The sequence below is a fragment of the Bombina bombina genome, chromosome 4, assembly GCF_027579735.1.
Source record: "Bombina bombina isolate aBomBom1 chromosome 4, aBomBom1.pri, whole genome shotgun sequence".
In the NCBI taxonomy this organism is placed as follows: domain Eukaryota; kingdom Metazoa; phylum Chordata; class Amphibia; order Anura; family Bombinatoridae; genus Bombina; species Bombina bombina.
Window position 1 is genome coordinate 820771431 of NC_069502.1, and position 18049 is coordinate 820789479.

Here is an 18049-nt window from a genome sequence, read left to right on the forward strand (position 1 = left end):
CCATAAAATTCAATAGGTGATACTCCCTTCACATCCCTCTGACATTCGCTGTACTCTGAGAGGAATCGGGCTTCAAAATGCTAAGAAGCGCATAAACGTAGAAAATCAAGCACAAACTTATTTCACCACCTCCATAGGAGGCAAAGTTTGTAAAACTGAATTGTGGGTGTGGTGAGGGGGTGTACTTATAGGCATTTTGAGGTTTGGGAAACTTTGCCCCTCCTGGTAGGATTGTATATCCCATACGTCACTAGCTCATGGACTCCTGTCAATTACATGAAAGAAATATAGATTAGTTTTTAATTATATAGCAAGATGCTGAATATTCATGGCTGTAATGTTTTGTTTTTGGTAATTAATTCCATTAATCAATTCACATGGACATCCATTTTGGACAATTTTTCAATATTGAAGATATTATCACATATTATTGGTTTTGTAGTTCTCTAAACCATGTATTTGTGTCTGCAGAAATAACATGCCCCTTCTTCACAGCAAAATGTTATAAAATTAACATACAGAGTTGATAAATAGACCTTAAAGGGATATAATCAGGAAAGATAACTTTTAGGTTTCAGAGTGAACATACAATTTTCAGATTTAATTCATTTTCTTGGAATGCTTTGTTGAAGCAGAGCAATGCTCTACTGGGCCTATCTGAATACAATGAGTGAGACAGTGATAAGCAGCTAGCTCACAGTAGTGCATTGCATCTGAGTGAGCGTACCTATGCAGGCTTTTCAACAATGGATACCAAAGGAACAAAGCAAATTAGAGAAGTGAAGTCAATTAGAAAATTGTTAAAATTTGCATGTTCTTTCTGAATCATAAAAGTTTAATTTTGACTTTCCTTACCTTTAATGCCATTGGTCCCCTGCAAATCTATGTACACAGAATCAAACCATATAAAGTTTTAAAAGCTCACTGAATAGAAGATTGTTTGGAGTGGAATAGATCTGTACAAGGACCTAAGTGTGAGGAGGGAGGGGCAAGCATTAAAAATGAAAAAAGAAAATTTATGCTTACCTGATAAATTTATTTCTTTTTTGACACGATGAGTCCACGGATCATCTTAATAACTAATGGGATATTCACCTCCTGGTCAGCAGGAGGCGGCAAAGAACACCACAGCAGAGCTGATACATAGCTCCTCCCTTCCCTCCCACTCCAGTCATTCGACCGAAGTTAAAGAAAGAAAGGAAAAGCCAAGGTGCAAAGGTGTCTGAAGTTTATAATACCCAACAACCTGTTTACAAGAACAGGGCGGCCGTGGACTCATCGTTTAAAAAAATAAATACATTTATCAGGTAAGCATAAATTTTCTTTTCTTTTTTATGACACGATGAGTCCACGGATCATCCTAATTACTAACGGGATTCAATACCCAAGCTAGAGTACAAAGATGATACGGGAGGGAAAAGACAGGGAACCTATACGGAAGGCACCACTGCTTGAGGAACCTTTATCCCAAAAGCGGCCTCAGCAGAGGCAAAAGTGTCAAATTTGTAAAACTTTGAAAAAGTGTGAAGAGAGGACCAAGTTGCAGCCTTGCAAATCTGTTCCACAGAAGCTTCATTTTTGAATGCCCATGAGGAAACAACAGCCCTCGTGGAATGAGCCGTAACCCACTCGGGAGGCTGCTGTCCAGCAGTCTCATAAGCAAAACGTATGATACTCCTCAGCCAAAAAGAGGAGTAGCCATAGCCTTCTGTCCCTTACGTTTTCCTGAGAAAATCACAAAGAAGAAGACTGACGAAAGTCCTTAGTCGCCTGCAGGTAAAACTTTAAAGCATGGACCACGTCCAAATTGTGCAGAAGTTGTTCTTTTAGAGAAGAAGGATTAGGACACAAAGAAGGAACAACAATCTCCTGATTAATGTTCCGATCAGAAACAAACTTAGGAAGAAATCCTAATTTAGTACGTAAAACTACCTTATCTCAATGGAAAATAAGGTAAGGAGACTCGTACTGCAATGCCGAGAGCTCTGACACTCTACGAGCAGATAAAATAGCAACAAGAAATAAAACTTTCCAAGATAACAATTTAATATCTAAGGAATGCATAGGCTCAAACTGAGCCCCTTGAAGAACTTTGAGAACTAAATTAAGACTCCAGGGAGGAGTAACTGGTTTGAACACTGGCCTGGTCCTGACCAAGGCCTGACAAAATGATTGTACATCTGGGACATCCACCAGACGTTTGTGTAACAAAATAGATAAAGCCGAGATTTGACCCTTTAGGAAACTCGTCGATAAACCCTTCTCCAAACCCTCTTGAAGAAAAGACAAATCTCTAGGAATCCTTACTCTACTCCATGAGTAACCCTTGGATTCACACCAATAGATATATTTAGGCCAAATCTTATGGTAAATCCTTCTAGTCACAGGTTTACGAGCCTGAATCATGGTCTCTATCTCCCAGTCAGAAAACCCCCGCTTGGATAAAATTAAGCGTTCAATCTCCAAGCAGTCAGCTTCAGAGAAACTAGATTTGGGTGAAGGAAGGGCCCCTGAATCAGAAGGTCCTTCCTCAACGGAAGTCTCCAGGGTGGCAGAGAAGCCATCTCCACCAGATTTGCATACCAAATCCTGTGAGGCCAGGCAGGTGCTATGAGGATCACAGAGGCTCTCTCCTGTTTGACTTGAGCAATTACCCGAGGAAGAAGAGCAAACAGAGGGAATAGGTATGCTAGACTGACGTTCCAAGGAACCGCATGTATCAGTTCCGCCTGGTGGTCCCTGGACCTCGACCCGTATCTCAGGAGATTGGCATTCTGTTGTGATGACATGAGATCTAATTCCGGCTGACCCCAACCGAGCAAACGGGATGATGTCCATTGCTGCTACCATCAGCCCGATTACCTCCATACACTGAGCCACTGACGGCCGGGGAGTAGACTGAAGGACTAAGCAAGTATCGATAATCTTTGATTTCCTGACTTCTGTCAGAAAAATCTTCATAGACGGGGAGTCTATTATGGTTCCCAAGAAGATTATCCTTGTGTCTGGAACTAAGGAACTCTTTTCCAAATTTACCTTCCACCTGTGAGTTCTCAGGAAAGTTAACACCATGTTGGTGTGGGATCTTGCTTGTTCAAAGGATGGCGCCTGGACTAGAATGTCGTCCAAATAAGGCGCCACCCCAATGCCTCGTGACTGAAGCACTGCCAACAGAGACCCCAGAACCTTTGTGAAAATTCTGGGAGCAGTGGCAAGACCAAAAGGAAGAGCCATGAACTGGAAGTGTTTGTCCTGGAAGGAAAACCTTAGGAACTTGTGATGATCCCTGTGAATAGGAACATGTAGATACGCATCCTTTAAAACCACTGTTGTCATAAATTGACCCTCCTGGATCAAGGGAAGAATGGAACGAATAGTTTCCATCTTGAAGGACTGAACCCTGGGAAATTTGTTTTGACTCTTGAGGTCTAAAATCGTTCTGAAGGTACTATTTGGGAACCACGAACAGATTAGAATAAAAACCCTGACCCTGTTCCAATACTGGAACGGGGACAATTACTCCAGGGCGGAGAGGTCTCTTATGCAGTGTAAAAACGCCTTTCTCTGTCTGGTTTGCAGGTAATATTGAAAGTTGTAACTCTATTTTGTATCCCTGGGACACAATTTCTATTGCCCAGGGATCCTGAACATCCTAAACCCAAACCTGAGCGAAGAAGGAAAGTCTGCCACCTACAAGATCCGATCTCGGATTGGGGGCATGCCCTTCATGCTGTCTTGGATTCAATAGCAGGCTTCTTGGATTGCATTCCCTTAGTCCAAGACTGGTTAGGTATCCATGCAGGTTTGGACTGTTCCTGCTTAGAGGAGGAAGAGGAAGAATATCCTTTAAAATTTCAAAAGGAACGAAAATTACTCTGTCGTCCTTTCTGTTTGTTTCTCTTATCCTGAGGGAGATGACCCTTACCTCCCGGGATATCAGAGATAATTTCCGATAGGCCAGGTCCAAACAAGGTCTTCCCCTTGTAAGGAATAGCCAGAAGCTTAGACTTAGAGGAAACGTCCGCAGACCAAGGCTTTAACCATAAGGCTCTTCGGGCTAGAATAGAGAAACCCGAAATCTTAGCTCCCAGCTTAATAATCTGAAGGGAAGTGTCCGTAATAAAGGCAATAGCTAGCTTCAGAGCCTTTATCCTTTCTTGGATCTCCGCCAAGGAAGTCTCAGTCCTGAGAGAGACTCAGACAGTGCATTAAATCAATATGCTGCTGCACTAGTGACAGTAGCAATTCACGCAGCTGGCTGCCATTGCAGATCCTGGTGAACATAATTCTTTTTAAGTAGACCCTCTAACTTCTTGTCCATAGGATCTTTGAAAGCACAACTATCCTCTATGGGAATAGTAGTTCTCTTGTCTAAGGTGGAAACAGCCCCTTCCACCTTAGGAACTGTTTGTCTCCTTGAAAGAGTCAGCTATGGGAAACATCTTCTTAAAAATAGGAGAGGGAGAAAAGAGTGTGTCTGTTCTCTCCCATTCCTTAGTAATGATCTCCGAAGCTCGCTTTAGGACTGGAAATACGTCTGAGTAAGAAGGAACCTCAAAATATCTGGTCAATTTACTAGACTTCTGAGGGACAACCACTACCGTGGAGTCACAGTCGTCCAGAGTAACCAAAACCTCCCTAAGCAACAGGCGGAGGTGTTCTAGTTTAAACCTAAAAGTTACAACCTCTGTGTCCATCAGAGGCAATAAACTTTCTGAATCTGAGAGCTCACTCTCAGATGCTACAGTAGTACCCTCCTCATTTTCCTTGGGAGGGTACCGCCGAAATTTAAACAATTGCATCAGAACTTACTGAATGTCTGGTTTTCCTCTTACGTTTGCCCTGTAACAATGGTAAAGCAGACAATGCATCAGAAATTGTAAAGACATGAGCGAAGCTATGTCTTTTAAAGTAACTCCAGCGGGTGCTAGAGTAGAAGTGCAGGGCACTGTTTGTGTGGGCGGTAAAATTTGGGATGCTTGGGGAGAAAGCTGTGGCATAACTTCACCCTCGTCATTAGACTCTTGGACAGCATCCGCTCTTGAAAAGTTTTGCTCAGAAAAAATCTTTTCCCTATAAGCTAAAGTCCTCTCAATACATGAGGGACAGAAAGGGACAGGTGGTTCCACATTAACATCCAAACATAAGGAGCAAGTGACATCTTGCAAGGCTTCTTGGTTCATGCTGTTCACTATGTATGAATTAATAACTCCAAACGAATAAAAAACTTTGTACAGAAAAAAACGTTACTGCGCCTTTAAATTTAAACAGGTAACTTTTTTACTCTGCTATGTCGCATAGAAAAATAATGCCAATTAATTTCAATCAGACACCATTACATATCAGTAACCCTGTTGAGGCGCCTACCTGACCGGCAACCAGAATTTTACTCTCTCTCTCTTGTGGAGCTGGAACAATACGGGACTTCAGCAACAAAACACATAAACTAATAAGACTAGAATCGCCTGCTTAATTGTATAAACATGCTTTTTTAGTGACACGCTATTCAGCAGTCTCTGCAACGGAAGACGTGTCTCTGAGTACTACGCAGTTATAGAAAAGCGAGCAAACCAGATAGGCCTGCCCATCGTGGGCATTACTGTACATTCATCTCCTGACCGGCTTATTTGCTTGCTTAAGCCGTTGGGAAAAATAACCACCATAGCGATTATAAAGTAAAGCTTAACTCCCAGCCCCAGAGCCTGCAGTTATGGCTGTCAAATTACTCTCCATACAAGGAGAGCTTGATGTCCCAAACATAAAGTGCCCCTGTTAAATGAGCCTTATATGTTTCTTATAGTGTAAATAAAACTGCCCACTTTTCCTTTGAGTCTTTTGATCTTTGGCCCCAGAAAAAAAAAGCAGCACTTACCTTACATCTGCCTGACAGCAAAGGCAGCTCACAGGCTTGAGGGGTCCTATCCCTCACATCAACCTGTGGAGAAATAAAAGTCTGAGTAAATTTACCTCAGGCTATAGAAGATAGGGCAGCATCATAATTAAGAGGTGCAGTGAGAATTATGCCCCACAAGTTCCCATTGCTCTAAAGCCACTAAAGCTCTACTGAAGAGACTGATATGGACTACGACTACACCTTAGAACAAAACAGCACAATCTTGCACTACTTTAAAAATAATAAGCTCTTGATTGAAGAATCTAATCTAACACCTCACTTTACCACTTCCTATCACTAACGTAGGCAAAGAGAATGACTGGCGTGGGAGGGAAGGGAGGAGCTATTTAACAGCTCTGCTGTGGTGCTCTTTGCCACCTCCTGCTGACCAGCAGGTGAATATCCCATTATTAATTAAGATGATCCGTGGACTCATCGTGTCATAAAAAATAAATAATGTTATTGTTTTAGTTAAATAAAGTTATTTCTATTTTTATTATTAATGTTATAATTTTTCTCCTTTCAAAAAAAAAAAAATACAGGTGAAAAGTTGATCAAATATTAATGATTAACCAATTAAACCGGAGATAGTTCACCTCCAAATAATTTCATTCATTTCAATGATTTATCTATCTATGCACAGCTAATGATATATAACCAAAACAGCAATGGTCTGATATAACTAAAAAAATAATCTGAAAACGTACTAGTATAAAAATTAAAACCATTATTTAAATCAGTCTTACTGCCTAGTGATTTAAATCATGAGTTAAATCAATTTGATTTAAATCAAATGGAGTCACCTCATAAACACTTGAGGTGCAGAAGGGGCCTCAAACAGCTCCAAAACTGCACGCCCCAGGGGGTCACATGCAGTCATCATGAGCACTTGGTATTGTGTGATTGACAACTACATGCCACCCTCTGCACTTAGGAGGTTAAGCTCTGATTTATTTTAATATGAGTTTTCTGATGCCTAAAAAAAGTTGATTTCCAAGTAAAATATTTTCCACAGTCAGAACATGAAAATCCTTTCCCCCCTGTATGAATTGTCTGATGCGTAATAAGAGTTGATTTCTGAGTAAAACATTTCCCACAGTCAGAACATGAAAATCTTTTCTCTCCAGTATGAGTTTTATGATGCGTAAGAAGAGTTGATTTCAGAGTAAAACATTTCCCGCAGTCAGAACATGAAAATGCTTTCTCCCCTGTGTGAATTTTCTGATGCATAATAAGATTTGATTTCTTAGTAAAACATTTCCCACAGCCAGAACACGGAAACCCTTTCTCTCCTGTATGAATTTTCTGATGCATAATAAGATTTGATTTCTGAGTAAAACATTTCTCACAGTAAGAACATGAAAATGCTTTCTCCCCTGTATGAATTTTCTGATGCATAATAAGATTTGATTTGTTAGTAAAACATTTCCCACAGCCAGAACACGAAAACTCTTTTTCTCCTGTATGAATTTTCTGATGCGTAAAAAGATTTGATTTCTTAGTAAAAGATTTCCCACAGCCAGAACATGAAAATCCTTTTCCTCCTGTATAAATTTTTAGATGTGATTTCTTAAGAAAACATTTCCCAAAATCTGCACTCTGATCATGACTAGGATTATTGCAGTTTGTGAATTCACCTGTCAATAAGAAACACAATGGGAGTAATGTTATTAATTACATAATTATTTTATCATGAGAACATATAAACTGTTCTGATTTAGTCAGTGCCCTACACTTGTAGAAGACGCTATGACAACTAGACCTTTCACAGCTTTCATGCTAAGGCTTAAAGTGATGGCAAATCCTAGCATTTGTGAAACGCTAGGTACCATTGGAACAAATAAAGGGGACTTCCATTTATGAAGTATGAAATACTTCATGATGAAAGCTCCTTTATTTGTTCCAAGTGTTCGCCATTCTCAGCTGCTAAAGGCAGCCTACCGTCAGAACGCTATTTCCCCTATTTGGCTGAGAGGTGAAGTTTGTTTTACTTCATGACTGAAAGTCCCCTTTATTTGTTCCAATGGTAAATCCTAGCGTTTTACAAACGCTAGGATTTATCATCACTTTAAGGACAGTTTACTGGACATTACGGACCATTTATAAGAATTCACACTTAGTCAAAAACCGAACTAAATTAAAAACATAATTTATGTAAGAACTTACCTGATAAATTCATTTCTTTCATATTAACAAGAGTCCATGAGCTAGTGACGTATGGGATATACATTCCTACCAGGAGGGGCAAAGTTTCCCAAACCTTAAAATGCCTATAAATACACCCCTCACCACACCCACAAATCAGTTTAACGAATAGCCAAGAAGTGGGGTGATAAGAAAAAAAGTGCGAAGCATATAAAATAAGGAATTGGAATAATTGTGCTTTATACAAAAAAATCATAACCACCACAAAAAAGGGTGGGCCTCATGGACTCTTGTTAATATGAAAGAAATGAATTTATCAGGTAAGTTCTTACATAAATTATGTTTTCTTTCATGTAATTAACAAGAGTCCATGAGCTAGTGACGTATGGGATAATGACTACCCAAGATGTGGATCTTTCCACACAAGAGTCACTAGAGAGGGAGGGATAAAATAAAGACAGCCAATTCCTGCTGAAAATAATCCACACCCAAAATAAAGTTTAACGAAAAACATAAGCAGAAGATTCAAACTGAAACCGCTGCCTGAAGAACTTTTCTACCAAAAACTGCTTCAGAAGAAGAAAAAACATCAAAATGGTAGAATTTAGTAAAAGTATGCAAAGAGGACCAAGTTGCTGCTTTGCAGATCTGGTCAACCGAAGCTTCATTCCTAAACGCCCAGGAAGTAGATACTGACCTAGTAGAATGAGCTGTAATTCTCTGAGGCGGAATTTTACCCGACTCAACATAGGCAAGATGAATTAAAGATTTCAACCAAGATGCCAAAGAAATGGCAGAAGCTTTCTGGCCTTTCCTAGAACCGGAAAAGATAACAAATAGACTAGAAGTCTTACGGAAAGATTTCGTAGCTTCAACATAATATTTCAAAGCTCTAACAACATCCAAAGAATGCAACGATTTCTCCTTAGAATTCTTAGGATTAGGACATAATGAAGGAACCACAATTTCTCTACTAATGTTGTTGGAATTCACAACTTTAGGTAAAAATTCAAAAGAAGTTCGCAACACCGCCTTATCCTGATGAAAAATCAGAAAAGGAGACTCACAAGAAAGAGCAGATAATTCAGAAACTCTTCTAGCAGAAGAGATGGCCAAAAGGAACAAAACTTTCCAAGAAAGTAATTTAATGTCCAATGAATGCATAGGTTCAAACGGAGGAGCTTGAAGAGCTCCCAGAACCAAATTCAAACTCCATGGAGGAGAAATTGACTTAATGACAGGTTTTATACGAACCAAAGCTTGTACAAAACAATGAATATCAGGAAGAATAGCAATCTTTCTGTGAAAAAGAACAGAAAGAGCGGAGATTTGTCCTTTCAAAGAACTTGCGGACAAACCCTTATCTAAACCATCCTGAAGAAACTGTAAAATTCTCGGTATTCTAAAAGAATGCCAAGAAAAATGATGAGAAAGACAACAAGAAATATAAGTCTTCCAGACTCTATAATATATCTCTCGAGATACAGATTTACGAGCCTGTAACATAGTATTAATCACGGAGTCAGAGAAACCTCTTTGACCAAGAATCAAGCGTTCAATCTCCATACCTTTAAATTTAAGGATTTCAGATCCGGATGGAAAAAAGGACCTTGCGACAGAAGGTCTGGTCTTAACGGAAGAGTCAATGGTTGGCAAGATGCCATCCGGACAAGATCCGCATACCAAAACCTGTGAGGCCATGCCGGAGCTATTAGCAGAACAAACGAGCATTCCCTCAGAATCTTGGAGATTACTCTTGGAAGAAGAACTAGAGGCGGAAAGATATAGGCAGGATGATACTTCCAAGGAAGTGATAATGCATCCACTGCCTCCGCCTGAGGATCCCGGGATCTGGACAGATACCTGGGAAGTTTCTTGTTTAGATGAGAGGCCATCAGATCTATCTCTGGGAGCCCCCACATTTGAACAATCTGAAGAAATACCTCTGGGTGAAGAGACCATTCGCCCGGATGCAACGTTTGGCGACTGAGATAATCCGCTTCCCAATTGTCTACACCTGGGATATGAACCGCAGAGATTAGACAGGAGCTGGATTCCGCCCAAACCAAAATTCGAGATACTTCTTTCATAGCCAGAGGACTGTGAGTCCCTCCTTGATGATTGATGTATGCCACAGTTGTGACATTGTCTGTCTGAAAACAAATGAACGATTCTCTCTTCAGAAGAGGCCAAAACTGAAGAGCTCTGAAAATTGCACGGAGTTCCAAAATATTGATCGGTAATCTCACCTCCTGAGATTCCCAAACTCCTTGTGCCGTCAGAGATCCCCACACAGCTCCCCAACCTGTGAGACTTGCATCTGTTGAAATTACAGTCCAGGTCGGAAGAACAAAAGAAGCCCCCTGAATTAAACGATGGTGATCTGTCCACCACGTTAGAGAGTGTCGAACAATCGGTTTTAAAGATATTAATTGATATATCTTCGTGTAATCCCTGCACCATTGGTTCAGCATACAGAGCTGAAGAGGTCGCATGTGAAAACGAGCAAAGGGGATCGCGTCCGATGCAGCAGTCATAAGACCTAGAATTTACATGCATAAGGCTACCGAAGGGAATGATTGAGACTGAAGGTTTCGACAAGCTGTAATCAATTTTAGACGTCTCTTGTCTGTTAAAGACAGAGTCATGGACACTGAATCTATCTGGAAACCCAGAAAGGTTACCCTTGTTTGAGGAATCAAAGAACTTTTTGGTAAATTGATCCTCCAACCATGATCTTGAAGAAACAACACAAGTCGATTCGTATGAGACTCTGCTAAATGTAAAGACTGAGCAAGTACCAAGATATCGTCCAAATAAGGAAATACCACAATACCCTGTTCTCTGATTACAGACAGAAGGGCACCGAGAATCTTTGTGAAAATTCTTGGAGCTGTAGCAAGGCCAAACGGTAGAGCCACAAATTGGTAATGCTTGTCTAGAAAAGAGAATCTCAGGAACTGATAATGATCTGGATGAATCGGAATATGCAGATATGCATCCTGTAAATCTATTGTGGACATATAATTTCCTTGCTGAACAAAAGGCAATATAGTCCTTACAGTTACCATCTTGAATGTTGGTATCCTTACATAACGATTCAATAATTTTAGATCCAGAACTGGTCTGAAGGAATTCTCCTTCTTTGGTACAATGAAGAGATTTGAATAAAACCCCATCCCCTGTTCCGGAACTGGAACTGGCATAATTACTCCAGCCAACTCTAGATCTGAAACACAATTCAGAAATGCTTGAGCTTTCACTGGATTTACTGGGACACGGGAAAGAAAAAATCTCGTTGCAGGAGGTCTCATCTTGAAACCAATTCTGTACCCTTCTGAAACAATGTTCTGAATCCAAAGATTGTGAACAGAATTGATCCAAATTTCTTTGAAAAAACGTAACCTGCCCCCTACCAGCTGAACTGGAATGAGGGCCGTACCTTCATGTGAACTTAGAAGCAGGCTTTGCCTTTCTAGCAGGCTTGGATTTATTCCAGACTGGAGATGGTTTCCAAACTGAAACTGCTCCTGAGGACGAAGGATCAGGCTTTTGTTCTTTGTTGAAACGAAAGGAACGAAAACGATTGTTAGCCCTGTTTTTACCTTTAGATTTTTTATCCTGTGGTAAAAAAGTTCCTTTCCCACCAGTAACAGTTGAAATAATAGAATCCAACTGAGAACCAAATAATTTGTTTCCCTGGAAAGAAATGGAAAGTAGAGTTGATTTAGAAGCCATATCAGCATTCCAAGTCTTAAGCCATAAAGCTCTTCTGGCTAAGATAGCCAGAGACATAAACCTAACATCAACTCTAATAATATCAAAAATGGCATCACAGATAAAATTATTAGCATGCTGGAGAAGAATAATAATATCATGAGAATCACGATTTGTTACTTGTTGCGCTAGAGTTTCCAACCAAAAAGTTGAAGCTGCAGCAACATCAGCCAATGATATAGCAGGTCTAAGAAGATTACCTGAACACAGATAAGCTTTTCTTAGAAAAGATTCAATTTTTCTATCTAAAGGATCCTTAAACGAGGTACCATCTGACGTAGGAATGGTAGTACGTTTAGCAAGGGTAGAAATAGCCCCATCAACTTTAGGGATTTTGTCCCAAAATTCTAACCTGTCAGGCGGAACAGGATATAATTGCTTAAAACGTTTAGAAGGAGTAAATGAATTACCCAATTTATCCCATTCTTTGGAAATTACTGCAGAAATAGCATTAGGAACAGGAAAAACTTCTGGAATAACCGCAGGAGCTTTAAAAACCTTATCCAAACGTATAGAATTAGTATCAAGAGGACTAGAATCCTCTATTTCTAAAGCAATTAGTACTTCTTTAAGTAAAGAGCGAATAAATTCCATCTTAAATAAATATGAAGATTTATCAGCATCAATCTCTGAGATAGAATCCTCTGAACCAGAAGAGTCCAAAGAATCAGAATGATGGTGTTCATTTAAAAATTCATCTGTAGAGAGAGAAGATTTAAAAGACTTTTTACGTTTACTAGAAGGAGAAATAACAGACAAAGCCTTCTTTATAGATTCAGAAACAAAATCTCTTATGTTATCAGGAACATTCTGCACCTTAGATGTTGAGGGAACTGCAACAGGCAATGGTACATTACTAAAGGAAATATTATCTGCTTTAACAAGTTTGTCATGACAATTATTACAAACAACAGCTGGAGGAATAGCTACCAAAAGTTTACAGCAGATACACTTAGCTTTGGTAGATCCAGCAGGCAGTGATTTTCCTGTAGTATCTTCTGGCTCAGATGCAACGTGAGACATCTTGCAATATGTAAGAGAAAAAACAACATATAAAGCAAAATAGATCAAATTCCTTATAAGACAGTTTCAGGAATGGGAAAGAATGCCAAATATCAAGCTTCTAGCAACCAGAAGCAAATGAAAAATGAGACTGAAATAATGTGGAGACAAAAGCGACGCCCATATTTTTTAGCGCCAAATAAGACGCCCACATTATTTGGCGCCTAAATGCTTTTGGCGCCAAAAATGACGCCACATCCGGAACGCCGACATTTTTGGCGCAAAATAACGTCAAAAAATGACGCAACTTCCGGCGACACGTATGACGCCGGAAACGGAAAAGAATTTTTGCGCCAAAAAAAGTCCGCGCCAAGAATGACGCAATAAAATGAAGCATTTTCAGCCCCCGCGAGCCTAACAGCCCACAGGGAAAAAAGTCAAATTTTTGAGGTAAGAAAAATATGATAATTCAATGCATAATCCCAAATATGAAACTGACTGTCTGAAAATAAGGAAAGTTGAACATTCTGAGTCAAGGCAAATAAATGTTTGAATACATATATTTAGAACTTTATAAATAAAGTGCCCAACCATAGCTTAGAGTGTCACAGAAAATAAGACTTACTTACCCCAGGACACTCATCTACATGTTTGTAGAAAGCCAAACCAGTACTGAAACGAGAATCAGTAGAGGTAATGGTAAATATAAGAGTATATCGTCGATCTGAAAAGGGAGGTAAGAGATGAATCTCTACGACCGATAACAGAGAACCTTATGAAATAGACCCCGTAGAAGGAGATCACTGCATTCAATAGGCAATACTCTCTTCACATCCCTCTGACATTCACTGCACGCTGAGAGGAAAACCGGGCTCCAACTTGCTGCGGAGCGCATATCAACGTAGAATCTAGCACAAACTTACTTCACCACCTCCCTTGGAGGCAAAGTTTGTAAAACTGATTTGTGGGTGTGGTGAGGGGTGTATTTATAGGCATTTTAAGGTTTGGGAAACTTTGCCCCTCCTGGTAGGAATGTATATCCCATACGTCACTAGCTCATGGACTCTTGTTAATTACATGAAAGAAATGAATGTTTTTAAAATAATGTTGTTTTTCTACCTAATGTATCATGTCCATTTAAAAATTGTGTCACAGAGTCTTTTAGTAATACAATTAATTCAGTCCATAAACTAATCTTCATAACTACTGCTTGTTTTTAAAACAAAGATGACTCTAGAACAACAAAAAACAAAGAAAATAGCCCCAGGTGGTGTAGTATATCTAAGCAATATATAAAATCTTCATCTGAGAGAAGAATCTCACTCACGTATCAACTACACCTTCTGGGATAATTAGCAGCTTCCCAGCCAACTGTATTACTCAATTAGGCAATTCTATTATATCATATAGATGAGGATTATTTAGCTGAAAATGCTTAAAGTCCCCAATACAGCTAAACGAAATATCAATCTGTAACAAATCTCCATGTATACTCAAACCTTAGACACGTCACACACGTACACTCCCCTGCACCCTGCATCCGTCAGACATGTCACACATACACTCACCTATACCTATATTGTCACATATTTCCTGCTTTGATGGTTCTGGCGTATTTCTTAGCCACTGATCTTCTGTTTTTTCCGTGTTACATGAAATCTTAGCATCATTTTCACCTGGAAAAAAATAAAACAAATAAATAAATATATTTCTGTTTAAAAAAAAATGTTTAAAACAAAATATGAAAAATTGTGTAATATAAGTTAAATATGCCTCAGCCTTCATCACTAGCAGTCACATCAGTAAGAAACATTCCATATAATGACATTAGCACAACAGTAAATACAGGTGTCAAGCAATAAAGCGAGTTAGATAGGAATAACATAAATTATGCTTACCAGAAAATGTCCTTTCCTTCTGTACAGGGAGAGTCCACAGCTGCATTCCTTACTGGTGGGAAATTATACCCAAGCTCCAGAGGACACTGAATGCTAATGGGAAGGCAAAAAGGAGAGGCAGCCCCCATCTGAGGGTACCACAGCCTGCAAAACCCTTTCTCCCAAAAGCTGCTTCAACAGATGCAAAAACATGTTAAAAATTTAGGAGAAAGAATGTAAGGAGGACTAGGTAGCCGCCCTACAAATCTGATCCATAGAGGCCTCATTTTCGAAGACCCAAAAGGACGTCACTGCTCTTGTAGAATGAGCCATAATCCTCTGATGAGGCTTGTGTCCCGCTGTCTCATAAGCCAAGCGGATGATACTCCTCAACTAAAAGATAAGGAAGTCGAAGATGCCTTCTGACCCTTACGATTCCCAGATAGATAACAAACAGAGAAAAAAAAATCTGTATATTCCTAAATAGCCTGAAAATAGAACTTCAAGGCATGACTCCATATTATGTAGTAAACTTTCCTTTGAGAAGAAGGAATAGGACATAAGAAAGGAACCACAATTTCTTAATTGAAGTTGTGATTTGACACAACCTTAGTAGGAAATCCTAACTAGGTTCGTAGAACAGCCCTATTATCGTGGAACACCAGATAAGGAGGGTCGAAACATCTGCAGGCAGAAGCAATATTTAGACTGAAAGGAATCTTCCAAGATAACAACTTAATGACAACCTCATGCATAGGTACAAAAGTAGCCCGATGATAGGACTGAGCCCTCAATTGTTTAAAACAAACAATATCCCAGAAACTTAAACACCCCGTCTGATATAAAAAACAGACCCACAGGGAGATAACAATGAACTATCCAGATTAACCCGGATAATGAGAACACCTCGCAAGTCCCAAGCTAAGGAACAGACCACCCCTTACCGAAGTCCCACATTCCAAAGGAGCCAAGGTATCAAAAGCCGAGCAAGACACTAGAACCCATAGGCGAACAAACAGACACAGGAGGTCCAAGGACAAGGGGATACCTCGAGGACAAAGTCACTCGAGCAAAGGCAATTCTCCACCTCACCTCCAATACGAATCAGAGGATCATATGAGAAAAAGATGCTGAGCATCCCCAGCTCCAGGGAAGAACCTTATGAGACCACACTGCCAAAAGTCCCTAAAAGGGAACAACATCTATCTCCCGAAGGGAAATCCAGGTCCCCATAAGGTGACCCAACCCACATGAAGAAACAGACAAAGTCCAAATGGTCTCAATGAAGAAGAGAACCACTGAAGGAACAAGTCCAAAAGGACAATTCCCAGAGCCCCAGAAAGGTCAAACCGCCCAAACTGACGGTAAGGACGCGCTAAGCTCCCCAATCCTCTCACGTGAGGAAGAAAAACTCTTGGTCCCAAGAGTATCGGAAGCAAAAGAGAGTGACACAGCGGAACTCCACTGACCCAGTCAACCAGCTTGAAGGTTAAAAAAATGACTGAAACAACCCTTCCTGCTTCACAGACCCACAAGTCCTCTTAGAATGCTTAGCTGAAACTTGTAAAATTAAAACAAGAAAACATAAAAATAAAGTGAATGCTCGGTGCCTCAACTGGACCAGCCAGGCAGAACAGGCGCCACATGTCTGAACAAGCCACGAGACAGAAGATCTGAACCCAAGCAGGACCAGCCTGCAGACAGGGTCCTAACTGTCAAGTTGCCCAAATCCTCCCTCAGAGGGGAAGGGATAACAGACAAACATAGTACCAACATGTCCCTTAAACTTCCGTAGAAGTAAACAGCGAGAATTGATCCCAGAGAAAGTTCCAGAAGGAAACATATAATCAAAAATAAAAGACATCCTAACCGGATAAAAGAAAATATAAGGCAACCCGTAGGTTAACTCCCAAGAAGAAACAGGTATACCCGCAGGACCAGCCAAGAGGAACCCTGATCTTCAAAAAGAAAAAAAAAACTGGCAAGGATCTCATAAACAGACAATCAGGAGATTATGTCATCCCCTAATGTCTAATGAGGTTAGCCATTCGAAGTAGAAGACTGCAGTTTTCTGTATCCATTAAGGATAGGATCCTCCAATAACTCAAAAACGTGTCTGAGTAAAACGTGAAGGCGTGCTATTCTGTAATGAAAGGCACAACACTCAGGGACAGCTACACCCGAAGGGAACTGCATAGGCCCTCCCAAGGCCGGGAGACCCGGGACAATAGGGCATAAGCACAATCGCAAATAATCGTCTGGACTTTGCAGACGCATAATCGCCAACAATATGTGAAAGCGAAAATGTGCTGCAACCTCGGGGGTAACAAGCCGCCCTCCAAGGAGGGATAAACATAATCTGGGTTATAGCAGGGAGCGGTAGGGAACTTGCCTCTCGGAGGACAGAACCCCCAGAGGCGGATGGCTCAGCGGCCCCTTGATTCCAGAGCCTGTATATATGTATATGCTTATATAAATATATATTTATGTGTTAATATAGTACTGTGTTGATGAAGGAGGGCACTCACAGGACTTTTTTCCAGAAAACAGTGCAAATTTATTTTCCAAATGCGTTACAACATTAAATTGAATGTTTACATTTTGACCCCATTATTCTTCAAGACAAATAAACATTTATTACAATATTATTTACATTGGTGACACCCCTCCACCACACAAGAAATTAAACATAGAGGCTCAAACCTGAGCACACCGTAAATAAAAAGCCAAAAGAAAAGGAAAAAGGATACAATTCACTTATAAATTGGCCCCCAATATACAAACCAATGTGAACCAAAGTATGGGTGCACAAGACAACACTATCAGTATACAACATTATCAATGGACGATAGCAACCAGATAATAGTACCCCATAATGACTACACAGGTGCCACACATACATAGGACCAATGAGAATGATCATGATGACTAACCCTGGCAGTACATCTGTGTAAACATGCAGTGGTACACAAGTGTTGACATGAAACACAGTAACATATGTCTAATAATACATTTGACTAGCTATCACATAATACACTCGTGTCAAGTGACCGCTACATCCTTATACTACCCCACATAGTGGAAGGAGCCATCTGGCATATACAACATATACTAGGACTAGTATCACATAGCAACTAGAGGGGCACAACGTGCATCATGCTAAAACACACAAGCTATGAAGTCACAGAACACACTCTCCCAGGAACCACCAAAAGAGTCTCACATACCAACCTAAACTAAATCTGGGACCCACCATTGCCACTGAGGTAGTCTACTAATCCTCTAACATAAATGTAGTATAACAATTCAAACATTAAACTCAGCATGAACGGCAAAGTAAGGACTTACTATTGCG

General features: G+C 40.2%; 1 protein-coding gene across 1 annotated transcript in view; it reads right to left on the reverse strand.

Moving 5' to 3' along the window:
* Positions 1 to 6607: 6607 nt before the first annotated feature.
* The window catches only part of LOC128657110 (gastrula zinc finger protein XlCGF17.1-like), a 57287-nt gene continuing 45845 nt past the window's right edge, over positions 6608 to 18049 (reverse strand). Inside the window, exons 2-3 of the mRNA XM_053711357.1 lie at positions 14386 to 14493; positions 6608 to 7530 (exon numbers count right to left, since the gene is read on the reverse strand). Of these exons, the coding sequence (XP_053567332.1) occupies positions 6824 to 7530; positions 14386 to 14493 (815 nt within the window). The 3' untranslated portion in view covers positions 6608 to 6823. The remainder of the gene's footprint in view (positions 7531 to 14385; positions 14494 to 18049) is intronic.